Raw genomic sequence first — 26,251 nt, forward strand, 5'->3', positions numbered from 1 at the left:
TGTACATGGTATTCACCATGTATGTCTCTGTCTCTGTGTCCAAATCTGCCATTTTTATAAAGACAGATTAATGCCCAACCTAATGACTTCATCTTTACTTGATTATCTGCAAAGGCCCTATTTCCAAATAAGGTCACAGTCACAGGTACTAGGAGTTAGGGCCTCAATGACCTTTTCAGGAGACACAATTCAACCCATAATATATGCCTTCATGTCCAGCACTTTGAGAAACAGAGCTTAATTAATTTATGATCTGCCTTTCTCCAAAAAGTTCTAACATGGACTAATAAATTTTATACACAGAGTGGGTAGTGCAAGCCTTTGAAAGTATTTGAGGAGGCCGGGTGCAGTGACTCATGCCTGTAATTCCAGCACTTTGGGAGGCAAAGGCGAGTGGATAGCTTGAGCCCAGGAGTTTGAGTCCAGCCTGGGCAGCATGGCAAAACCCCATCTCTACTAAAAACACACATAAAATTAGCTGGGCACGGTGGCACACACCTGTAATCCCAGCTACTCAAGAGGCTGAGGCAGGATAATTGCTTGAACCCGAGAGGCAGAGGTTGCAGTGAGCTGAGATTGCACCACTACACTCTAGCCTGGGCAACAGAGCAAGACTCTGTCTCAAAAAAAAAAAAGAGGAAATGAGATTGGAGAGAAAACAAGAGTGGAAAAATAATTTGAAACCAGGGGGTGAACAAATGAATGGCTAAAGTAGTCACAGTTGTAACTCTGAGCTTCCTGGCTACCATGGCAAAGAAGCATGTGTTCATATAAAAAAAAGTGTGTCTCTTGGCCCATTTAATAAAGATCAGATTACCAGCTATTCCTGGTATATAGTTGTTAGGGCAGTTTGTTCCATCATTACTCTTAAAGAGGGTACTATTTGAGGTAGTGGGATTCCTATTTTGAATAGGATTGGAGCTCAGCCTTTACTTATTAAATATCCTTGACTCTAACATAAGTCAAATTTGAAGAAAGAGTTCTGTGGCTAAGAGGAAAGCTGAAAACTCTGGCATTGTCACTATTCTCACACTGAAATGGGATTATGGTAGAGCCACATCTCACCTAGATATTAGGCTGCAAAGGCAGCAAAAAGTGCAGAAGGCCAGAGTTACCCTTAGAAATCCCTCAAATTGATGATGAAGTGTAGCAGGTGTGGGTTTATGTAGATGACCTCATACAGTTATGTCAACTCTCTGTAAGCCCAAGACAGTCAATCTCTCCTTCCTTGTGGGAAAAATCACAGCTTCTTGGCTGAGCCCTAGAAGAAGCAGTTGGCCTTGTTTAGGGTCAGGGTTGTAGGGGAAATGTGGCATCATGCTCAGGGCACTGGGATATTCACACCACCAGAGGCACAAGGAACCTGAAACTTCCTAAAAGTGCAGCAGAATCACAAACCAGCTCACTCTCCTCCAGGCAACATCTGGAGGGTGGGCTGTATATGCTTTACTCTGTAACTGGGGCAGGGAAGGGATGTCTTTTTTGGTACATACAGAATTTGACTATATCTTCTAAGGGAACTGAACCTTTTATCATTATGCATTGTCTCTCACTCTAGTAATGCTTTTTGCCTTAAAATCTGCTTTGTGATATAAAGCAACTCCAGCTTTCTTTTGGTTAGTATTTATATGGTGTATTGTTTTTTATCCTTTCCCTTTCAAACTTTCTGTATCTTGATATTAAGGTTTGTCTCTTATAAGCAGCATGTAATTGGTTTTTATTTTTTTTTTATTTTTTTTTTTATTTTTTTTTATTTTTTATTTTTTTTTTTTTTTGAGACAGAGTTTCGCTCTTGATACCCAGGCTGGAGCGCAATGGCGCGATCTCGGCTCACCGCAATCTCCGCCTCCTGGGTTCAGGCAATTCTCCTGCCTCAGCCTCCTGAGTAGCTGGGATTACAGGCACGCGCCACCATGCCCAGCTAATTTTTTGTATTAGTAGAGACGGGGTTTCACCATGTTGACCAGGATGGTCTCGATCTCTTGACCTCGTGATCCACCCGCCTCGGCCTCCCAAAGTGCTGGGATTACAGGCTTGAGCCACCGCGCCCGGCCTGGTTTTTATTTTTAATCCTCTAACAATCTCTGTGTTTTAATGGGAGCATTTAGTCCATTTACATTTAATGTAATTGCTGATACATGTGAGTTTACATCTACTATCTTACTGTTTGCTTTTATTTGTTCTTCCTGTTTTATGTTTCTCTTTCTCTCCTTTCTTGCCTTCCTTTGAACTGATTGCTTTGTGTTATTTCTTTTTTTCTCTCTATTAGCTTGTTAGTTATACATTCTTTTTTTATTATTATTCTAGTCATTACCAGAGATTACAACATGCATTCTTGACTTACTAGGGTTTACTTTAAATTAGCAAGTTTGCCACTTCTCATTTAGTGGAAGTATCTTACAAAATCTAACTGCATTTACTCCTTTCTCAACTTAAATACGATTGTCATGCATTTTAACTCTCTCTAGCTTTTAAACACCACTAGACATTATTTTTAGTGATTATTACTACTGATTTTTTTTTTTTCTGAGATGGAGTCTTGCTCTGTCGCCCAGGCTGGAGTGCAGTGGTGCAATCTCAGCTCTCTGCAGCCTCCACCTCCCAGGTTCAAGCAGTTCTCCTGCCTCAGCCTCCTGAGTAGCTGGGATTACAGGCACCTGCCACTACACCTGGCTAATTTTTGTATTTTTAGTAGAGACGAGGTTTCACCATGTTGTCTCAAGCTCCTGTCCTTGTGATCTGCCCACCTTGGCCTCCCAAAGTGCTGGGACTACAGGCGTGAGCCACTGCACCCAGCCTATTATTTTATATAATCAGTAGTAATTTGGATTTGCTCACATTGTTAACCTTTCTGTGCCCTTTACTCCTGGCTGCTTCCAGGTTACCCTCACTCTCAGACTGTAGTCTCTGAGCTTGTTGCAGGCTCTGCTCAGCTTCCCAGCCTTGTGGCAGTTCTCATCAGAATCAGTAGCATCTTAAGAGGAAAGACCTCCAAGATGCTGGGTCCACATCTCTTGAGTTCCTTTCTCCAGTCTGCTGTTACCCCCGTGATTCTTCACAGCCCTACTCAGTCTCCCTGCCTTCAAACAGATCTCCTTTTTCAAATAGATTTTTTAATACTTGTAAATATTTTCTAGGCTTCCCAGTTGTGTTTTAGGGAGAGGCTGGTCCGAATTAGATAGTCTGCTGTTCCAGAAGTATAACCTTTTGCCTGCACCCCATAAAGAGTTCTTTCTCCCCTTGCCCCTTTTTCTTTGACTAAGCCCATAAAATTGAATTTGTGTCAATTAAATGTGCATGTGATACAACTCCAAGAGCGCTTCATCCCTTTCTATCACTGCAGCTGTCCCTAGTTCTAACGAAAGGGCTTCATGTCCTGTATTACTCCAGCCTCAATCCATAAGCCTTCCCAAAAAGCTAATACAGTCTCCTTCTAGAACCTGTTGTCTTCTCGAGGGTGAAAGAACCTTAGTCTTTAATGCAGAAAGTTTACTGTCCAAGTTGTCAGAGTGCTCCAGGGAAGTGATACATCTGAACCACTTTTCCCAGACAAGCTGCCAACCACAGAAACGAAGTAACACCCCTCAGTGTGAGTGAATTAGAGGACCTTGACAGCCCTGTAGTTAGCGTTTCTGTCTGGAAAACGTGCAACAGCAAGGCCATTCTGCCAAAGTCCGGAGTCTCATAATGCATTAGCCAGCGTTCATTAACAGCAAGTGACAGAAACCCCAGATCGGCCTGAGCAACAGAGGAGAATGTCTTGCTCACAGACCTAAAAATTCCAGGATTGTAGATTTGGCCTCAGGGATGGTGGGATCCTGGTGCTCAGAAGGTCTCTCGGGAAGCTGTTTCATCACTTAGCTTTACACCCCTCTAGTCCAGTGGTTCTCAAACTTGGACGTGCAGCAGAATTATTTGCAAAGCCAATCAAAACACAGATTGTGGGCCAGGCGTGGTGGCTCACACTTGTAATCCTAGCACCTTGGGAGGCCGAGGCAGGAGGCTCATTTGAGCCCAAGAGTTCGAGACTAACATAGGCAGTATAGTGAGACCTTGTCTCTATTTTTTTATTAAAAAAATAATAATTAATTAGATTGCCTGGGTGCGGTTGCTTACACCTATAATCCCAGCCCTTTGGGAGGCCAAGGAGGGGGATTACCTAAGGTCAGGAGTTCGAGACCAGCCTGACCAATATGGTGAAATCCCGTCTCTACTAAATATACAAAAATTAGCTGGGCATGGTAGCGGGCACCTGTAGTCCAAGCTACTCGGGAGGCTGAGGCAGGAGAATTGCTGAACCCAGGAGGTGGAGGTTGCAGTGAACCAAGACAGCATCATTGCACTCCAGTCTGGCAACAGAGCCAGACTGTATCTCAGAAAATAAATAATGAGATTGTTGGACCCCAGTCCCAGAATTTCTGCTTCAGTGTGTCTGAGGTGGAGGTGTTTTAATTCCTAACAAGTTCCCAAGTGATCCTGACATTACTGGTTTAGAGAACACACTTTGAGACCCGCATCTCTAGTTACTACCAGGCAGGCATTCCATTTGTGGCCAGGCTCCAGGCTTCTCTACCTGCTTTGACAACCCCCAGATGAAAGAGGCAGTTCCAGTGCGAGTTCAAGAACCAGCTCTCTCCTGAACCAGCCTCCGTTCTCCATGGTCAGGGAGAGGTAGTCTGGCATGGGTCAGGCTGAGCCAGGAGTGGGGTCAGATCTGCACAGATCCACTCCAGCCAGGCCAGGAGTGGGATCATATCCACCCAAAAGACTGAGAAGGGTGAGGAAAGAATGGTTCCCTGAAGGAAACTGTAGGTGCTGTGAAGATCATGGTGCCAGGTAGACAAAAGCCACTGCTGTCCTTTTCATATAAAAATGAACCACATAGGTGGCCAGGCGTGGTGGCTCATGCCTGTAGTCCCAGCATCTGGGGAGGCCGAGGCAGGCAGAGATCACTTGAGGTCAGGTGTTTGAGACCAGCCTGGCCAACATGTCAGAACCCCATCTCTACTAAAAGTACAAAAATCAGCTGAGTGTGGTGGCATGTACCTGTAGTCCCAGCTATTCAGGAGGCTGAGGTAGGAGAATCACTTGAACCTGGGAGGTGGAGGTTGCAGTGAGCCGAGATCACACCACTGCACTCCAGTCTGGATGAAGAGTGAGAGTCCATCTCAAAATAAAAAAAAATCAACCACATAGGACATTTTGCCACAGATTCTACAGAGGCAGTGTGAAGCAATGGACTGTAACACCCAAGAGTAGAAGTCATTTAGTCTGGGGGCCTTGATTGCTGTCCCAGAAAATTGCATGCACTCCTGGGCTCAAGGAGAGACAGTGGCAGATGGAAGAGGGTTAGGGCTACAGACAGTGCCTGCCACCAAGAAAAGTCCCACAAGAAGCTTTACGGATGAGAAGAACACAGGCCTTGACAAGCCAGGTCTGTCAGCTAACTATTACTGCCTGACAACCCACCCCAAAATGTAGTAGCTTAAAACAGCAAGCATTTTATGATTGCTCATGAGTCTGTGGGTGGACTGGGCTGTTCTGTAGTGAGCTAGCAGGTGGCTGGGCCAGATGGTCTAGGACAGCCTTACTCACATGTCTGGCAGTTTTGTTTGTCCTGAGGACCTTGGCTGGGACAGCCCATCTTGGCCTAGCGGAGTCTTATTCTCTAGCACTGGTGCTCTCAGGGCAGCAAGAGAGGACAAGCCCACGGCTGGGTGCTTTTTAAAGACTTCTTGGTTATGATTGCTAAAGTCATCAGGCAAGGCCAGCTGCAGTGCCTCATGCCTGTAAGCCCAGCGCTTTGGGAGGCCAAGGTGAGAGGATCACGTGACCTGGGAGTTCAAGCCTGGGCAACAAAGTGAGACGTCATCTCTACAAATAATAATAAAAACACACTAGCTGGGCAGTGTGGTGCATGCCTGTGTTCCCAGCTACACAAGAGGCTGAGGCAGGAAGATGACTTGAGCCCAGGGAAGTTAAGGCTGCAGTGAGCCATAGTCATTCCACAGCACTCCAGCCTGGGTGATAGAGTGAGACCCCATCTCAGAGAGATAGATAGATAGATAGATAGGAAGGAAAAAAAATAAAAATAAAATGAAAGTCACCAGGCCAAGCTCAGCTAGAGAAACAAACACCACCTCTTAATAGGAAATGCTACAAAATCACATTGCAGTGGTCCACATACAGGGGTGGGAGGAATACGTGGCCACTTGTTGAAAAATCACATTGCAGCAGTCCACATACAGGGGTGGGAGGAATTCGTGGCCACCTGTTGCAGTTTCCTATGCCATGGAAAGCAGGTCGCCTGATAACATTGGCCCGATTTGAAATGCATGGAGGCTTTGGAGTACCCAGGCCTAGAACATTGTCCCAGGGCACACTCTCCCTTCCCCCCTCCCTCTTGGCTTTTAGAAGTGAGTATGGACATCTGAAGACAAAACAGGGCTACATCTACCACTTCCCTGGACTTTTTGCCATTCAACATAGTGTACAACTTCAAGACCTACCAGGCACGTGACCACAGGGAGTAGGGTGCATTGTGGAAACTGGAGCACTTTGGCCCCATCAAAAGGGGGCGCTATCACCCAGCTCCAGCCAATGGTTCCCTGTTCCCACATACGAATACTGTTCCAGGGTTGCCAGATGGTATTACTTTTCAGGAGATGCCAGGAATCCCAATTTTCAGGTGGATTTCCTTTTTTTTTTTTTTTTTTAAGCTTGGCATCTATTTTCAATTTTTCTAAAAAAAGTGAAAGTGACACAATACATCTCTGTAGGCAGGTTATGCCTGTGGGCTGCTGGTTTATGATTGCTATAATAGACCCTTGTTGTCCTTAGATTTCATATTCGCCATTTCGGTGGCTTCCCAGGTGACCTCCAAGGCCCCTTGCATGTAGTAAGGGGTAATTGTGCTGAGCCTCTGAATTTGAGCTTTTCAAGTCACAGCTGGTGGCTGGTGAGCCGACCAGTGGCCTCATGCCCTCATGTCTTCTGTGTGACATGTGTTGCATTCATGGTAAATCTCTTGAATTGATACACCTTTTGTTTCTCTGTGAGAGAGAAGAAAGCCAAGCGCTGGTGAAGGGAAGAGAAAGCGAAGTTACCGGAAGAGGGATGGTTCTCAACCAGAAAAGAGCAGTTTGGGGAAGTTAAAATGTACAATTTGGCTTTTGCTGGTTGGCACAAATTGATTCTGCGAACAGATCCACCATCCTCTCGATCTGTATTGGGAATAAATCCACCATCCTGGGGTGCTCAGGCCAGCATCCGCCCAAGTGAGCAATGAGAGCATCAAAAAGAATTAAAAGGTGGTTACCTCGTGCACGCACGCGTGTGCGTGCGCTGTAAGGGAGCGCACAGAGGGAATGTGATTTTGGAGACCTCGGGTGCCATGTAGGACGGTCTGGGAAGAGAGGGTGGGGAAAGCTCTGGTAGTGGAGCTGCAGCACTGACCTTCACTTGGAGAAAGGGTGATTTAATTTTCAGAAGCATCTTCTTAGCATAATATGACTCAAAGGGCCCGGGCAGCACGGGATGATCATGTTGCTGGAGGAGCATTTCCTCCCAAATGAAAGACACTCAGGGGCAAAAGGGTCTGTGTGGATAAAACTGGTCCCTACTGGAGAAAGATGCCTTTGTGATTCTCCTTGTCCAAGAAGAAGTGAGTGTAGGGCTGCAGCGGCCAAGGACAGATCGTCCTACGTGCTCACAGGCCGTGAGATGAGCTTCCACACTGTCTCAGAGGCCCCTTGTTCCATCCCAGCCCCCAGACTGATGAGGCACAAGAGGAAGAGGCTCTTGCCTCCCAAAGTGCTGACATTACAGGCATGAGCCACCGCGCCCAGCCTCCACATTTTCTTTATCCAGTCCGTTGTTGATGGGCATTTAGGTTGATTCCATGTCTTTGCTATTGTGAATAGTGCTAGATGAACATACATGTGCTTGTGTCTTTATGGTAGGATGATTTATATTCCTTTGAGTAGATACCCAATATATCTCAAATATAAAGGGATTTCTGCATCAAATGGTAATTCTGTTTTTCGCTCTTCGAGGAATCGCCATGCTGCATGCGCATGTATGTGTGTAAGCTCTTTGAGATGAAGTGGCAGACATCATTCCCCTTTACCCCTGAACACTGCGATATATATCTCCTAAAAACAAGGGCATTCATTTTACATCACCACAGTACACTAATGAAATTCAGGACATTTAGCATTAATAGAATACTACTGTCTAAGCCACAGACTGTATTTGAATTTTCCCAGTTACCACAGTAATGTTCTTTACAGCACTGCCCCCTTCCCAGGACCAAGTCCCCCAGGGCCACTGCTGCATTCAGCCGCTGTGTCTGCCTAGTCTCCTTTAATCTGGCACCGTTTTCTTTGTCTTTTACGACCTTGACATTTTTGGAGCGTACAGGCCAGTTGTTTTATAGAATGTTCTTCAATTGGGGTCTAATAGATTTTAAGCTGCGCTCGGAGAACATAATCTAAAGGAGCATCCTCCTGTCTTCTGCCCTCAGGACCTGGAAGCCGGCGAGAGAGACTCCTGTCTGCAACCCGCAAAACTCTTTTCGAGGCTGAGGACCCAGAGGAAGATGCCTCTGCTGTGCTCCGAGCCATCCAGGTGGAGAACGCGGCCCTGCAGAGGGCGCTCCTCAGCAGAAAGACTGAGCAGCCAGCCAGCCCACTGCAGGTGCACTGGGGACAGGGAGAGGAACCGGGTCACGCTCCCCGGACTGGGCAGTGTCTGAGCTGCAGTTGAGAAGAGCAAGTGGGCAGAAGAGAGAGGCATAGGGGGCATCGCTGACAGCAGACTCACCCATGTTTCCGACATTCACAGTCACCCACTGACCTGCTAAGGCTCCCCTTTCTTCCACCTTCTTTCAGCTCTTTGTTTATTTCACAAAGCCTAAGCTGGGTGCTAATCTGCCTCCAGTCCTTGCTGATTTCCCTGCAAACCCTGGATACCTTAGACCAGGGTTGCAAGCCAGTGGGTCAGTGAAGAATGGAATAAAGAACAAGCTCTGGCTTCCTGGGGGAGGTCTCATTCCTGAGCATGGGCCTTTCGGGCGTCTGCAGTCCTCACTGCTCCCTGTTGTCCTGCCCCTGGCCCACTTCACTTGTTCACGAAACCTCTCTGGGCCTCTGGGGGTTTGAGTTTCCATGTGCTGCCTTTTGCTTTGAGCAGCCAACAGGAAGATAAATGATCGGGGGAGCAGGGACCTCGGGGAGCTGGAGGCATTGGGTTTAGCGTGGTGTGCACTTCCTCTCTCAGGAGCTTGGTCTGTGACTCGCCTGGTGTAATCCTTTTTTTAGCTTGTCCCCTCGATGCTTACAGTAGCCCTGAAATACACAGGGCTGGTTTCATTGCCTCGCTTCACAGATGTGGCCACCGGCACCCAGAGAAGCAAGGTGGCCTGCTTCTCTCAAGGACAAGGTGATCACGTCTTTGGAAGTGGTCGAGGTCTGCCTGCCTGCAAGCCCAGGGCCCCGTCATCAGCACCGGTTGTTCCCCAGGCTCTATCTTGGGGCTGCTCTTTGGGTGTCCATTGAGCAGCACCCACTGTCTGTTTTCCCAGACCTCTGACCTTGCCCCTGATCTTTATGTCTATGGCACCTTGAGAAAGTCCCTGCCCTTCTCTGTGCCCTCATCTTTCTGTGAACAGTGTGGAGTGAATGGCTTTGTTCTAACATCACATATGATCACATCCTTCCAGGATGCAGAGGGACCACCAGCAAAACCATGGACCAGCCTGCTGGAGAAGGAGGAAGAGACCCTTGAGGTCAGTGCCAGGCAGCAATGAGTGGCAAAGTCCCACACGTGTACATAGTGCCTGCTGGCCTCCAGGGCGCTTCCTTCATGCTGTCCCACCAGGTCCTCACTGTGTGCCCTGAGCACTGGTGTCATGCTGCCCACTTCACAGATAGGGAGACTGGGGCTGGCATGGCTTACCCAAGGTCACGAGTTGATGCCGGAACTCACCCAGGTCTGCTGACTCAAACTGTTGTTTTATTTCTATTTATTTATTTATTGAGACAGTCTCACTCTGTCGCCCAGGCAGGAGTGCAGTGGTGCAATCTCGGCTCACTGCAACTTCTACCTCCCGGGTTCAAGTGATTCTCCCACCTCAGCCTCCCAAGTAGTGGGATTACAGGTGCCCACCACCATGCCTGGCTAATTTTTATATTTTTAATAGAGACGGGGTTTCACCATGTTGCTCAGTCTTGTCTCGAACTCCTGACTTCAAGTGATCCACCTGCCTCAGCCTCCCAAAGTGCTGGGATTACAGGCGTGAGTCAACGTGCCTGCCCTATATTTCTGTTTATTGACAAGACAATGCAAAAACAGATCTTAGTACCTTGAATAAATGCATTTTTTATATCTGTATCTATCTAGGTTAATTAAGGATATCTCAGCAAATTTGGTCTCAGCAAATAAGGATGTGAATTAGTGAAATGCCCAGGACCATCTTTGCTAGGTTATACCCAGGTCTGTGCCGTATGCTCCGAATACCCAAGGCAGCTGAGGCAGGTGAGCCCTGGCCCCGTGCAGCTTACAGGCAACAGCAAATAAACCCATACATAAACAGAGTGACGTCCGAGCGCGATGACAATCACAGCTACTAATATGAGAGAATGACAGGGTGTGAGGCAGTGGCTGTCTCTGACAGAGTGGTCCTGGGTGCCCCTTGGAAGGCATGTCCCATCTGAGCTGAGCCCTGCCTGTTCAGAAGGCACCAGCAACAGGGAACGGCATTCCAGGTGGCAGGAACAGGGGAAAAGCTTTGAGATGGGAACAAGCCCAGCCTGATCAAGGGGCAGGAAGACACCCTTTGTGAGGCGGGCAAGAGGGGATGGAGGAAGAGGAGAGAGACAGAGCCCAGGTAGGGCGGGGTGTGAGGTCGCACCCCGGAGCACTGGAGCTGTTTGCTGTTTGCATTGCTGCGTCTTGTCCCGCCAGTTCCCGTCATCCTCGTCTGCCGCTAGCCAGTGTTTCTGACAGGCCTGCAGTACTGCCCAGGTCCGGAATTGCTGGATGACCTAATTCCTGACCCACAGAGATTCCGGGGACTAAAATCATCTGCAGATGGACAGCAGGGCACATTTCTAGCATCGATGATAAATGGAAAAGAAGGGGAAAAGGCTCAGAGAATTAAAAATGAAAGGGCCTAATGCTGTTACTGGAATTCTCCATGGAGTCTGCTTACTTTGTACAAAGCAGAACAGGGGCTCCGTTGAGATGGTAACAGGATATTTTTTAGTTTTTCGAGACAGTTTCTCACTCCGTTACCCAGGCCGGAGTGCAGTGGCACGATTGTAGCTCACTGCAGCCTCAAACTCAAGTTTGGGCTCAAGTGATCCTCCTGCCTCAGCCTCCCAAAATGCTACGGTTACAAGCATAAACCATCGTGTCTGGCCAGTGAAGCATTTTGATGAAGAAAGGTTTCCAGTAGCTCATCGAAATGGATTGTTTCCTGAGAGCGCCCAGATCCTCAGAAGCTGAGCTGGTGTGCGGGGTTCTAGACAGAAGCCCCAGGCAGTTGCTGTCACCCTCACATTCCTGTTCCTGTTTCCTACAAAGGGACTGTCAGCCTGAGCAGGCCTGCCCTTGACCATGACCCTGCTGTGTCTTGGGCCAGGAGTGTTGCCTGAAACATCTGTTTAATTAGCCTTTCCATCCTCAGCTGCTTCCCATCACCACGGCGACCACCACTCAGGAGCCGGCTGGGGCAGCAGGGGGAGCCAGAGTCGTCGACCAGGCCATCGATAGAACTGGACTTCTGGAAAGCAGGTACTACCAAGGCCGAGGCCAAACACAGACCCCGTAGCAGTGCAGCCATGAGGATCTTCTTCATGAGGGTTCTTTGCTTTCCCTGTGTTTTTTCAGAACCCTTATTTCTCTCTTTTAGACAGGATCTCGCTCTGTTGCCCGGGCTGGAGTGTGGTAGCAAAAGCAGCTCACCACAGCCTCAAACTCTGGGTTAAAATGATCCTCCAGCCTCAGCCTCCCAAGTAGCTGGGATCACAGGTGTGTGCCACCTTACCCAGCTCATTATTGTACTTTTTTGTAGAGATAAGGTCTCACCATGTTGCCCAGGCTGGTCTCCAACTCCTGGGCTCAAGCAGTCCACCCACCTTGGCCTCCCTAAGTACTGGGATTACAGGCGTGAGCCACCACGTCTGGCCCCAAACTCTTTTAAACTATTCCTTTAGACTGTACTCTTTCTCTCCCTCCAGCCCTAAAGCACTCAAACTGACTTGATTTCTTTCAGGCAAATGGCTCTTGGCTTGGTCAGTTTGGCCCCAACCTGTATAACGTGAAACTCTCCAGGTTTCCCGTGGAATACCCCATGCAGCACAGGGTGTTAAACTTGTTTCCCATCTGGTCTAGGGGGCGAGGCTGGCCCACAGCAGCATCCTTCGAAGCTCCTTTTCTCTATTAAAAGTTTGTTCAAACTCAGCATTCTTTTCCATTAACAGGTAGCAGCAGTTATTGGAACTGTCAGGTTTTATTATCAAAATAAAGCCTTCCCTCTAGTCTTCAGACAAAATAGATCTTCAGAAAGATGTGTCGGGCTGAGCCTGTAGTTTCTGGCATGCCACGGCACACAGACACACTCCCAGGGCTGCTGTGCACAGCTGTGCATGTTGTATACTGTGCAAAGTGCCTGGCTGAGGGGGGAGAAGGGGCTGAAATCCAGTCTGCTTGCTGGTCACTAAGCTCAGGGCCTGACCTGGGGCCATATCAGCCCAGAAAGGGGGTGGGGGAGTGGTGGCTTTTCTGCATGAAGAAGGAATTCACTAGCCAAGCTGTGTGCCCTCCAGGTCTGTGTCCACCTAGAGGGAGTCCTTTATTATAACTTACAGGAAAACTGAATAGGCTAAAGGCAACGCCATCCATTCTTATAACACTTTCTAGGCCTCAGGTGGAAATCAGGGCTGTGTGCCATCATGGCCATAATAAGAACTAGCAGGGAAACCCCTGATGCGGACGGGCAAAGTGGCTCACGCCTGTGATCCCAGCACTTTGGGAGGCCGAGACAGGCAAATCACCTGAGGTCAGGAGTTCAAGACCAGTCTGGCCAACATGGTGAAAACTCCGTCTCTACTAAAAATACAAAAATCAGCTGGGCATGGTGGCGCATGCCTGTAACCCCAGCTACTTGGGAGGCTGAGGCAGGACAATCGCTTGAACCCCTGAGGTGGAGGTTGTAGTGAGCCGAGACTGCGCCATTGCACTCCAGCCTGAGTACAAAGGTTCTTGGTAACTTTTAAAAACATAAACCATTCTTAGCTCACAGGCTGTACAAAAACAGAGTGAAACTTCATCTCAAAAAAAAAAAAAGAGAGAAAAGGCTGGGCCATGAGGATATGTTACATCTGATGCAGTTTATTACAGGCAGCGTGCACTTCGCCAGATGTTTCTTTCCTCGGCATCAAGATCCTTTGTGCTTTAGGGTCTTGCGGGTACCCAGCCTTAAACTGCACACGTGAGCACGTTTGCAAGTGATGAAGGCACGCTCTGCTGGGTTTAGAATGTCCATGTCCTCAGAAACCGGAGCAGCAGGGCAGCTCTCCAGCCCAGGGGTCAAGGCCAGATAGTAAATACGCTTTGCGGCTGGTTTTGTTGTGGTTGTCGTTGTTATGGTTTCTTTCTTTGTACAACCTTTTAAAAACATAAACCATCCTTAGCTCACAGGCGGTACGAAAACAGGCCGTGGGCTGGATTTGACTTGCAGGCCTTAGTTCGGCTGACCCCTGCTCTTGACTCTCAAGTTCTAAGCTTAGGGAGGTCACCTGGCCGCCTTGCCTCAAGTAGTGTTTCCCCAGCTGGCTCTGATTCCATCACTAATTGTACAGCCTTTATAAAGAGGAAAGACAGCAAGCCCGCCCTTGCCTTTGAACTGGATACAGAGCGCATACTTCCTCTTTAGATCACTTCCTGTCCCCGAGAAGGAAACATCAGTGTGGCACCTTTGACTGGAATGTTCTTTTGTGTGTCATTTACTGCTACCTGTTTGCTAAAACCAAATCCCTTTCAGACAGCAGCAGAAGCTTCTGAAAGTCCTCCAGGCCGTCGAAAGTGACTCTGCCCATCTCAGCAGGGTGGTTTCAGCAACCAAGGAGCAAGTTTCAGAAGCAGAGGTGAGAGCCTTGACTTGATTTTCAGCTGCACATTCAGGAAGGCTCCTTGGGAACAGTCATTTCGCGTCGGTGGGGATTGCTCTGACCGTGGTTAAATTAGCATCTGTCGGCCCATGTCTCCCTCTCCCCTCCTCCCCAGCACGCAGAGGTGTAGGTGATGGAGAGTACGAGCAGAGAAAGAAGAGGTAGGCCAGGAGTTTCAGCGGAGAGAGGCCTGTCCGCACGAGAGGAAGTATAAATAGCGTGGAAGCTCATAGGAATATGCCCAACATCGCTGGCAATCAAGAAATGCAAATTGCAGCAACCTGAGCGTCCCGTTTGCTCTCTGAATTGACAAATTATTTCTGACGATAACCTCAAGTGCTAGCAAGGTTACAGTAAAGCTGTGGCAGCCACACACACGTGGCAGGCAGCTGGATAAACAAGTGAAACCCTCTCTGGAAACAGAATGCTTGACCTTAGGAAGAGCCTTAGAAATACTTCTGTCCTTCAGCCCCATAATCCCAGTCCCTTATCTAAGGAAATCACCCAGCAGAAATAAAAAGCTAGAGGCACAACAAGGTCCGTTACAGAATTATTGGAAGTAGGAGAGACATTTTTTTTAATCCTAATCGTCTCATAACAATGGAGTTAATTGGGAAAGTATGATACGTCAGCACGATGCGGTAGTATTAAACGATGGAAGCTATCGTTACGAGACAACGCAGACGGGGAACGCTAAGAGATGCCAACCTAACTGTAACAGGGGATGTCAATCTTCCAGTCCAGTGTGATTGCAGCAGCCGTGCAAAGGTGTGGCCACTGAGTGTGCTGATGGAGCTAGGACACAAAATACAAAAGGGAACTGTGGCGTCAGAATGGTAGGATTAATGGTAATTCCATTTTCCTTCCTTCCTTCCTCCCTCCCTCCCTCCCTCCTCCCTTCCCCCATTCCCCCCTCCCTCCATTCCCCCTTCCCTCCCTCCCTCCCTCCTTCCTTCCCTCCCTCCCTCCTTCCCTCCCTCCCTCCCTCCTTCCCTCCCTCCTTCCTTCCCTCCCTCCCTCCCTCTTTCCTTCCCTCTCTCCCTCCCTCCCTCCTTCCTTCCCTCCCTCCCTCCTTCCTTCCTTCCCTCCCTCCCTCCCTCCCTCCTTCCTTCCCTCCCTCCCTCCCTCCTTCCTTCCCTCCCTCCCTCCCTCCCTCCTTCCTTCCTTCCTTTCTTCCCTCCCTTCCTCCCTCCCTCCTTCCTTCCTTTCTTCCTTCCGTCCCTCCCTCCCTCCCTCCCTCCTTCCTTCCATGAGGATCTTGCCCTGTTGCCCAGGCTGGAGTGCAGTGGCGCCACCTCGGCTCACTTCAACTTCCGCCTCCCAGGTTCAAGCAATTCTCCTGTCTCAGCCTCCCTAGTAGCTGGGATTACAGGTGTGTGCCACCATGCCCAGCTAATTTTTGTACTTTTAATAGAGGTGGGGTTTCGCCATGTTGGCCAGTTTGGTCTCTAACTCCTGGCCTCAAGTGATCTGCCTGGCTCAGCCTCCCACAGAGCTAAGATTATGGGCGTGAGCCACCACACCTGGCCTCTATTTTTTTGTGTCCTAAAAGGCGTGTGTCCCAGCATGTCCTTCCTGCCCCTACCTTCACCCAAGCCGTTCTTAGTGTTATTTGGTATGGTGATCACCAGTCTTACTACTGGCCAGTGAGAACATAATGTGAAGTCCTCCCAAAGCCACACATAAAATCCTATGAGAGCAGAGAGGCCTCTGAGCTGGCTTGGCCTGGACTAGACTTCCAGCTTCAAATCTGGCGCCATCATTTAGAGATTGTGTGACCTTAGACAAGCCTCTTAAGCTGTCTGGTCCTGGCACTCCAATAGGGTCAATAATCCCTGGCCCACAGGCCCCTGTGCGCATGAAACAGGAAAGGTCTCTGAGGGCGTGCACCTCAGTGCAGGGAGAGGCTAACAACTATCAGCTAGAAGTTCAGCATCGAGAAAAAGCAATCTGTGATTGGCGTGCTTGCGTTGACCTATACCGGGGTACTTGCCTGTCACTGAGTGGGAAAGGGTCAGTCCCCCTATGCTTTATGGCTGAGAAAGGAGAAGGCGTTACTTCTCCCAAGGAAAATCAATGGTCTCAGCAAAAGTGGGGACAATGAATGAGAGGGGCCAGGAGCCGCCCAGCCAGTGTCCCCCTCCCACCGCCAAGCGGGATCCCAAATCAGGCAGTACAGAAGCAGGAGGAGCCACTCAGTAGCAGTAGACAAGCTGTGACACTTGCTTAGTGAGCAGATCCTTCAGCTTTTTCATTTACAAATGCAGCTGAGGAATTTGCACATTTCAGACTGCACCGGGTGGGAGTTCTAGCAGTCCCTCTGAGAGGCAGCCTGCCTCCCATCTGGCCCTCCTGCCTCCCACCAACAAGCAACATGAACAGGGCCACTTCTTCAGCATCCCTCAGACTGACCGCTCACCTGGCCCTGGGTTGCTCCTCACAAGCACAAGCTCATTAACCTCCCAGTCCCCTGGAGTCAGCCAGGCCAGTTTAGCTTCATCCCTGCCCTGCATGCCTGGGACTCAGACCCAGGGCAGCAGAGGGCTTGGCCAGGACCCCACATGGCTATGGAGCACAAGGAGGAAGCTGTGGGTGTTGAGGGCCTAGATAATCAAAACAGGCCCTATCTTTCATCCGGGAGCTGTGAGCTGACCTCTCTCCTTGCTCCCCATCCGTATTCCCACCATGTGGCAATCAAGGCCCCTCCAAACACACACTGAGAGCGCTAGCACATCTCGCTGGCTATTAATTAAAAAAATAAGTGGGGAACAGTTGCTGTTCATTTGCTCGGCTCCCTGCTCACAGAACCGTTGCAGATTACCCGTGCTAATTAACAGAGGGCATGTGCACGCAGGGAATGCACCATTTTGTGAGTGACTGATCCGTGGCGACCAGTGCCGCAGTCGGCCCCGGAGGGCCTCAGGAAGCCATTCCGAAGGGTGGCCATTTATTGATGGCATTCACACAGGCTCTCAGAGCAGACAGCCGACGCGGGAAGGAAGCAGGCATTAAAATCAATGAAGGAGAGAAACAGAAAGAAACAGACACTTACAGGGCACACCCAGGGCTGGGGCTCGTGGTAGGGCCTCCTTGGGTATTGATATCTTGTTTAAGGCCTGTGGCAGGATTATCACATAGATGGTGTCATCTCATCTTCCCCAACCAGGCCGAGGCATGTCAAGTGACTTGTCCAAGGCCAGGTTGGCCCTGTTACCTACTATATCAGTCCGCTCAGGCTGCCATAACAAAATACCACACACTGGGGGGCTTCAATAACAGAGATTTGTTTTCTCACAGTTCTGGAGGCTGGAAGTCCAAGATCAGGTGTTGGCAGGTTTGGTTTGTTCTGAGGCCTCTCTTGCAAACAGCTGCCTTCTTGCTGTGCCCTCACATGGTCTTTTTCTGTGTGTGCATTTCCTGGTGTGTCTCTCTGTGCATCCAACTTTCCTCTTATAAGGACACCAATTAGATTGGATTAGCCCTCCCACCGATCCCCCATTTTAATTTAATCACGTGTTTGAAGGCCTTATCTCCAAAGAGAGTCACATTCTGAGGTACTGGGGATTAGGGTTTCAACAGATGAATTTGGAAGGGACAAAATTCAGCCCGTAAACTTTTTTTTTTAGACTGGGTCTTTCACCTAGCCTGGAATGTAGTGGTGTGAACATGGCTCACTGCAGCCTCAACCTACTGGGCTCAAGCAATCCTCCTGCCTCAGCCTCCTGTGTAGCTGGTACTACAGGCATGTGTCACTGTGCCCAGCTCATTTTTTAAAAAATTATTTCTTAAAGCTAGGGTCTCTCTTTGTTGCTTAGGCTGATCATGAACTCCTGGCCTCGAGGAATCCTCCCAATTTGGCCTCCCAAAGTGCTGGGATTACAGGCATGAGCCCCTGTGCCCTGCCTCAGCTCGTAACACCTACTCGATTCAGCAGATGTTGTGACAAGCTTCTGGATCCTGAACACTTGAGTAGTGGGGGAGAGGTGTGAATATTCAGGCAGAATTCAGTGCTTTTTAGACATTTTTATTTATTTGTAAACTCTCAAACAGCATGCTAATAGAGTGCCAGGTACACAGGGACTCTATCTGGAATGCTTTGCAGAATGAACTCATTTAATCATTGTAATAACCATAGCTAGTGGGTGCCATTCTTATCCTCATAGTACAGATGGAGAGACTGAGACCTTGAAGGTTAACTAACTTTTTGAAGGCAGTGGTAGCAGAGATGGAGCCTAATTCAAGCCTGTCATGTCTTAATCCTTTGGTGTTATTTTTATCTTCTTTAAGGACAAACAGAGAATGAGGGCAGAGGAGATCAAAGATGCCATCTACGTGACCATGGAGATCCTGTCCAACTGGGGCAACTCGTGGTGGGTGGGGCTCACAGAAGTCGAGTTCTTTGATCTGAACGACACGAAGCTGTATGTGTCGCCCCACGATGTGGATATCCGGAACACAGCCACGCCTGGGGAGCTGGGCCGCCTCGTCAACAGGAACTTAGCTGTGAGTCGAGGGGCACTGGATTGCTTGTATTCCCATGCATTTTCTCTGCCCTTGATAAGTCTGAGTTAAGGGTATTAGTGGAGGGAGGGGAAGAACAGCAAAATCTGGCTGGGCACAGTGGCTCACACCTGTAATCCCAGAACTTTGGGAGGTCAAGGCAGGCAGATCATTTGAGGTCAGAAGTTCCAGGGTGGGCAACAAGGCAAAACCCTGTCTCTACAAAAAAACACAAAAAAAATTAGCCAGGCATCATGGCTCATGCCTGTAGTCCCAGCTACTTGGGAGGCTGAGGTGGGAGGATCTCCTGAGCCCAGGGAGGCTGAGGCTGCAGTGAGCTGTGATTGCAACACTGCGCTCCAGCCTGAGCAGCAGAGTGAGACCCTCTTTCCAAAAACAAAAACAAAAGTAGTCCAGGCATGGTGGCTCACGCCTGTAATCCCAGCACTTTGGGAGGCCGAGGCGGGTGGATCACTTGAGGTCGGGAGTTCGAGACCAGCCTGGCCAACATGGTGAAACCCCGTGTCTACTAATAATACAAAAATTAGCCAGGCATGGTGGTGCATGCCTATAATCTCAGCTACTTCAGGAGGCTGAGCCGGGAGAATCGCCTGAACCCAGGAGGCAGAGGTTGTAGTGAGCCAAGATTGTGCCACTGCACTCCAGCCTGGGTGACAGAGTGAGATTCTGTCTCAAAATAAATAAATAAATAAATAAAATCTACCAGGGTTGTTCATTTGGGCAAAGTTGGGGAGGAGCCTGTGGGAGCGGTACTGGCAGAGGCCCCCGACACTCTCTCCCTAAGCTGTTTCCCAGCCCCTGCTCTGTGGGGTTTTCTTAGGGGAGCCAATTCACCTGCTCTTTTATCCACCTAGCAGTTCTCCACAGTTACCACCAAACACTGGACCTCAGGGGTCATTGAGGTCAATGCGTGTTCTTTGTAGTTGAAGAAACTACAGCTTGGAGAAGGGCAGTGACTTGGCCAAGGTCACAGCTGGAAGGTAGTGGAGCCAAGTTCACATCAGGCAGCCTAGGCCAGGACCCTTGCCCACACCCTCTCAGGACCCTGCTGCCCCGACATCGTTAGGTGCACACTCCACAAACGTTGAGTGTATTTTTCCTTTTAAAGAGCCAGGTATGGTGGCTCATGCCTGTAATCACAGCACTTTGGGAGGCTGAGGTGGGCAGATCACCTAAGGCCAGGAGTTTAAGACAAGTCTGGCCCACATGGTGAAACCCCCGCTACTAAAAATACCAAAATTAGCCAGTGTTGGGGTACACACCTGTAGTCCCAGCTACTTGGGAGGCTGAGGCAGGAGAATCACTGGAATCTAGGAGGGGAGGTTGCAGTGAGCCAAGATTGTGCCACTACACTCCAGCCTGAGTGACAGAGCAGGACTCTGGCTCAATAAACAAACACAAACAACAGAATTTACAAAAAAGAAGATTGGGGAGGCATTTTTCCTCCTGGCATTTTTCCTTCCTGCTGCTTACAAGCTGGACACAAGAGGCTGTGAGCTAAACTGAGCCAGAGTAGCCAGGCACATGTCTTTGCTATGCTGGGCCTTAGCATCGTTCATAATTATCTCCTGGGAGACCTGGGAAGATGCTGTTATTACGTGATCATAGCTCACTGAAGCCTCGAACTCCTGGGCTCAAGCTGTCCTCCTGCCTCAGCCTCCTAAATAGCTGGGACTACAGGCACACAGTACTACGTGTTTCACTATGTTGCCCGGGCTGGTCTTAAACTCCTGGCCTCAAGCAATCCTCCCACCTTGGCCTCCCAAAGTACTGGGATTATGGGTGTGAGCCACCATGCCCAGCCTTTGCTGTTATTGTTATTGTTGTTATTATTAATAGTATTAATACCATTGAGAAGTAGTTAGTGTTATTCCCATTTTAAGGAAGAGGAAACAGAAAAAGCAGTCTTTGAAATTCCCGGTTCTGATCTTGACTCTGGCCTGGGACAACTTAACCTGCCTTCTCTGAGAGTGGATTTTTCTGCCTGCTAAAAAATGGGAGATTGGGTCAATCATCTGTAAGGATTCTTAGAGTTCCAGCAGCAGAAGCAGAGTCTAGCTCAGTTAGCACATTTTTAAACAATAAATATGTTTCAGGTCTTTCGAGTAGCTAGTGTACTCACTGCCACGCAGGCCAGGAGAGGACGGGCCTTGTGGGAAAGGGGGTTTCAGGAAGCATCCTGGAATGCTGGCCACCAAGGGTGTGGTCTTTTGGGGGTGGGTGATGAACAGGAGGATGTGAGGTTCTTCTGGAAAGATTCTCCTCTTGGACTTGAGGTTCTGGGGAGAGCGTGCTGTCCTACTTAGAGTTGACTGATTTGGCCTTTGTGTGAGTGGTCACTTCCATGCCACCCAAAACCATGACTTACTTACTTCCTAAACTGGGTCATGACTCAAGGTTGTGGGCTGCTTTCAGGAAAGGGAACAAAATGAGAAGGGGAGATGGAGAAAAGCATAAAGCTTCATTCACTTAGTTCATACAGCAGCCATTTATTGAGATGCCTTGGCAGCGTCTGTTGGCTGGTTGATTGTCCTCGCGACTCTGCTGGGAACAGTCTCAGGAGAGGAAGGCTGATGGACCAGCCTAACTAAGGCAGGGCATCTTGATGCCACTTCCACCAACATGCCCCAGCAGGGCAGGAAGGGATTCTCCCTGAAGGAGTTCACGATTGCTTAGGAAAGGTGTCATATATGTCATAAATAAAAATAAAAATAAAGAAATTCAAGATCGCCACTAAAAGAAAGGCAGGCTGGTTGCTAGATAGTCAAGAAGCAGCAACCATCCCCAGGGTTGGACTAGGGGGATCTGAGTCCCCTTCTAAATCAGCGCACTGTGATCTCAGCCCTTGAAAGACAGTCCCTTGGCTGTAGGTAATGGCTGCCCGGGTGCTGTGGCCTGGCCTGGCCCTGCTCTGCCTCCAGATTCAAGTCTGTAGGCTCCCATGCTTGCTGCTGGGACTTGGTCCACACTCACCACCTCTCCCCTGCCCCCCTCTTGCAGAAAGCAGTGGTGTTTTGGAAGCCTGCTCTCCAGAACAGAGCACACCAGGGGCGATAAAAAGCATCATTGGATTTGATGGGGACCAATTCTGATGATTGCTCTCCCTTTCTTCTGTGCAGCAGAGGCTGGGGCGCTTTGCCATGTGATGGCCCATGGTTTTGGTGGATTTGAGGTTTTTATTTTTTGGCCCTGTGATTGGGACATGAGGCAGCTGTGTCCCCCTGGGCTGCTGGGGCTCTGGGCTCATCTGCAGGAAGGCTGGATTCCCCCTACTTCCCTAATGTGGGGCTTCCCTGCATCCTGGGTCCCAGGCCCGGGGCTACAGGAACACAGTGCCTCTCAGAACCATCCAATTGCACCGGCGTGTGCCAGTCACAGCCTGGTGCATGGCCTCGTTTAAGCCTCACATGAACCTTGGGATGACTCTCCCCCTTTTATCAATGAGGAAAAACAAGAGGAAGAGGAAGTGAGGAAGAGGCACTTGCCCCAGGCCATGCAGCATAGCTGATGGAGCCCACCTGACAGCTGAGGTATCTGGAAGCGGAGGCTGGGTTTGAAAGAGAAAATGCTTCAGTGGGGGTGAATTGGGGTATTCAGAAGATGTGAGGGTGCCCCAGCCTCTGCGGAAATTCCTCCCTTCTGTGCCCGCACCATCTCCCTCACTGGCTGCCTCTCAGCCCAAGGCCTCAAACGACTCCAGATTTGTACACCTAGCCCTGCCTGCTCCTCTGAGTTCCTGACATGAATGGCAGCTTCCTGCTTGACATCTCTTGGCTCTCTCCCAGCCATCTCAGACTTTGTTATTATTATTAGTTTTTTAGAGACAGGGTCTTGCTCTGTTGCTCAGGCTGGCGAACGGCGATGCAGTCATAGCTAACTAAAAACATATGTTCATTAAAAAAAACTTGTGCATGCATGTTCACAGCAGCATTATTCGTAATAGCTAAAAGTGGTAGAAACAGCCAGATGTCCATCAATGGATGAATAAAGAAAATATAGTATTTCTACAAAATGGAATATTACTCAGCTCTAAAAAGGGACGAAGTATTGCTACATGATACAACCTGGATGAACCTTGAAAATCTTATGCCAAGTGAAAGAAGCCAGACACAGGAGGCTGTATAGTATATAATTCCATTTATATGCAATGTCCAGAATAGGCACCCCTGAAGACAGAGAGTAGGTTAGTCATTGCCCGAAGCTGGGAGGAGGCAGGGATGGGGAGAGACTGCTAATGAAGTAGGTGTCTTTTGGGGGTGGTGGTGAAAATGTACTGGAAGGAAATAGTGATAATAGTTGCACAACCTTGTGAATATACGAAAGCACCACTGAACTGAATGCTTTAAAATGGAAAATTTTATGCTATATGAATTATATCTCAATTAAAAAAGAAAAAAAGGACAGAGAAATGTCATATGCCATTCCCCAGCTTTCCCCAGTGGTAAGTTTTATGTAACTGTAGCACATTATCAAAACCAGACCTTGACATTGGGATAATGTACGGACCTTCAGACTCTCACTTGTATGTACGTGTATCTAGTTCTATGCAGTTTTACCACGTATGTAGATTTCTTTCTAAAGACACAGACATTGAGATACAGACCAGCTCCATCACACCAAGGAGCTCCCTTGGGCTCCTCCTGCACAGCCACACTTCCCCATGCCCAGTCCTGACAACAGAAACCACCGATCTGTTCCTCTACATACTTTTGTGGTTTCAAGAATGCTATGTAAATGCAGTCATACCATTTATTTAGCATTTATGTCACTACCAAAGTTGGTTGCCTTTCTGAGACTCGCTTTTTTTACTCAGTGTAATGCCCTTGACATCCTTCCAGATTGTTGTGAGTGTCAATGGTTTGTTCCTTTTTAGTGCAATGGTTTATTAAATTGGAGCTACTTCTGAGGGCAGTGCAGTATCTCCCTGCGGGTTGCTATTCAGCGTGATGTTCACGCCGGAGTTAAAAAGGCACCTTTGGTTTAGGAGTTACCTCCTCAGAGAAGCCTTCTCTAACCATCCATTTGAAAGTAGCTGTTCCATGAGCCATGAATAATTCTCTCTTATTTTTCTCCTAGAATGTGTCCCTGCTTGATTTTATTTCTTGGAAACGTTACCTGTTTGCCTTCCCTCATAGCACAGAGCTGCTAGGGCCTGGTGGGTCAGGTTCCCCTGCACATGCCCCACATCTGGCTCAGCATCGGCCCCCCAGGAGAGACCCTGCATAGTGTTTGTTGGGCAAGTTATGGAGTAGATGTGTCAGTGCCTGCTCCCACCCCTCTCCCTAGCACCTCAGGGAACACTGTCTGCTTTTCTGAATGGCAGCATTGAGATTTCTTTCTTGGAGGATTCTTTTTGTGGCCTCCAGGGCCCGCTTTGCCTCCCATGCAGAGAGAAATTGAGCCCCCGCCCCCCACCAGGAGCAGCACTCAACCAACATTGGTGGGAGTTGGGGTATAAATACCCCAGCTCCCTGGCTCCGTGGGTGCAGTCACTCTGAGGCCTGTTCCACCCTGGCTCCCAGATTCCCCAGGGGGATTCAGCTCCAGTTGCCCCCCTTCCCTGCCTTGTCTCACTTCCCCACCCTCCCACTGATATTTTCTGCTCTGTGTAAATAAACTACTTACACGTGGATCCTTGCCTCAGGGTCTGCTTCTGGAGGAAGCCTGAGACCGAATGAATTAATGCATGAAAAATGGAGGTTCGGATCCTCACTCCACCACGTGGGCACTGAGCTACCTTAGGCGATCCCTCCCCTCACTGAGCTTTGGTCTGTTTTTGTCAGTAGCACACGCATTACAGCAATGCCTACCTCCTGGGGTTTCCACAGAACCAAGGGCGGTAACGGCAGCGTGAAGGCGCCCAAATTCCCATTCTGCCGTCTTCCTTACCCCTGGGATGGGGAGGGAGGAGCTGCAGATGCTCTGCCTCCTGCCCTGGCACCAAGGGGTTTGCCCAGCATGTGCTAGGTCAGCCCTGGGCAGCTTCCCATCAGCCTTTCTCTCCGAGATCCTGTCTGTGGAGAGGAAACATCAGAAGGCTGGGTAGCTAATGAGACCCAGAGTTATCCGCAGGTTAATGTTCTTTGACTCTGAACACCACAATTCCCACTCCGCCCTCCTGTTATTCCTCCCGCTGACAGAAATGTGAAGGGAAATCAATTACAGTCCCCCTCGCCCACATCTAAGGGTCAGCCATCAGTCTCTTTCTTTGTCAGGCAGCCACAGTGCCCCATTTGAGGCCCCCAGTCAGCAAAGGAATGTGACTCCCCCGCTGGATTTAGGGATGTGCTTTCCTGACCCCTCACAGCTGCCCAGAGCACTACAAGTTCTTGTCGAGCTGGAGAAACTTGCCAGAATAAGTCAGAACCCCTTGAACTCATCGTTCCTCCTTAACAAAAGCCACCTCCTCCCTCCTGAAAGGCACCATTGTCACTGAAACAAGCCCCCTTTGTCCTCCACCGCAGCTGGCGCCTGGGCCTCCCGTCTCCTGGGGGCCTATAAAACTCCAGATCAGCCAATCCTCCCTCCCTGGCTCTGTCAAGTAGCAGGCACGTTCCTGGTGACTGTTGAGATGTTCTCAAATGCGGGGTGATGCCCCTTTGAGATAAAAAGGGACAACTTAGCCAGTGTCAGGCCTGCAGAGGTTGCTTATTGGCAGATGGGACTTGCTGCTGCTCGGCCCCTAAGCAAGGACTGCAGACTCAGTGCCTGCAGGGGCCAGGCAGAGGCTTGAGAGGGAACTGAGGTGGATTTGAAGCAGTAGGGAGTGGTGGGACCTGGGAGCCCTGGGGAGCAGCAGGTTTCAGGGTGGCACACTTGGCTCCAGGCAACAGCCTTTAGGGCCCCTGAGCTGCCACGTCTTCCGAGTCTGCAGAGGGGTCAGAAATGTGGCTATTGGGAGAAATCTCCGCCGCTCACCTTTTTTTGAGACAGAGTCTCACTCCATCATCCAGGCTGGAGTGCAGTGGTGCGGTCTTGGCTCACTGCAAACTCTACCTTCCAGGTTCAAGCGATCCTCCTGCCTCAGCCTCCTGAGTAGCTGGAATTACAGGCATGTGCCACCACATTCAGCTAAATTTTGTATTTTTTTTTTCTTTTAGTAGAGATGGGGTTTTACCACATTGGCCAGGCTGGTCTCGAACTCCTGCCCTCAAATGATCCGCCCACCTTGACCTCCCAAAGTGCTGGGATTACAGGCATCAGCCACTGCACCTGGCCCCCATTTTTTTTTTTTTTCTTAGAGACAGGATCTCACTATGTTGCCCAGGCTAGAGTGCAGTGGTACCAAACTCCTGGGTTCAAGCGATCCTCCCACCTCAGCCTCCCGAGAGTAGCCAGGACTATAGGCAAACACTACCACAGCCTGCTAATTTTTAAAATTTTTTGTAGATTCAAGGTCTCTCTGTATTGCTTAGGCTGGTCCCTAACTCCTGGCCTCAAGCGATCCTCCTGCCTCAGCCTCCCAAATCACTGGGATTAAAGGCGTGAGCCGCTATATCTCTCTGAATCGCCCTATTTTAAAATGTTGGCAATCAATTTGTCTTTGCTTTTTTTTT

At 49.2% G+C, this 26,251-nt stretch overlaps 1 protein-coding gene across 2 annotated transcripts in view; it reads left to right on the forward strand.

The window, feature by feature from the left end:
• Positions 1 to 26,251, forward strand: part of KATNIP (katanin interacting protein) — a 221,421-nt gene that overhangs the window by 134,453 nt on the left and 60,717 nt on the right. Inside the window, exons 9-13 of one of the 2 annotated variants that reach the window (XM_012464613.2) lie at positions 8,525 to 8,697; positions 9,722 to 9,787; positions 11,690 to 11,796; positions 14,048 to 14,150; positions 18,462 to 18,677. In XM_012464613.2, coding sequence (XP_012320036.2) covers positions 8,525 to 8,697; positions 9,722 to 9,787; positions 11,690 to 11,796; positions 14,048 to 14,150; positions 18,462 to 18,677 — 665 coding nt within the window. The remainder of the gene's footprint in view (positions 1 to 8,524; positions 8,698 to 9,721; positions 9,788 to 11,689; positions 11,797 to 14,047; positions 14,151 to 18,461; positions 18,678 to 26,251) is intronic. The other variant, XM_012464614.3, reaches the window with a different exon arrangement.

The sequence above is a fragment of the Aotus nancymaae genome, unplaced genomic scaffold (assembly GCF_030222135.1).
Source record: "Aotus nancymaae isolate 86718 unplaced genomic scaffold, 86718_ANA_hifiasm-v0.15.2.pri h1tg000049l, whole genome shotgun sequence".
In the NCBI taxonomy this organism is placed as follows: Eukaryota; Metazoa; Chordata; class Mammalia; order Primates; family Aotidae; genus Aotus; species Aotus nancymaae.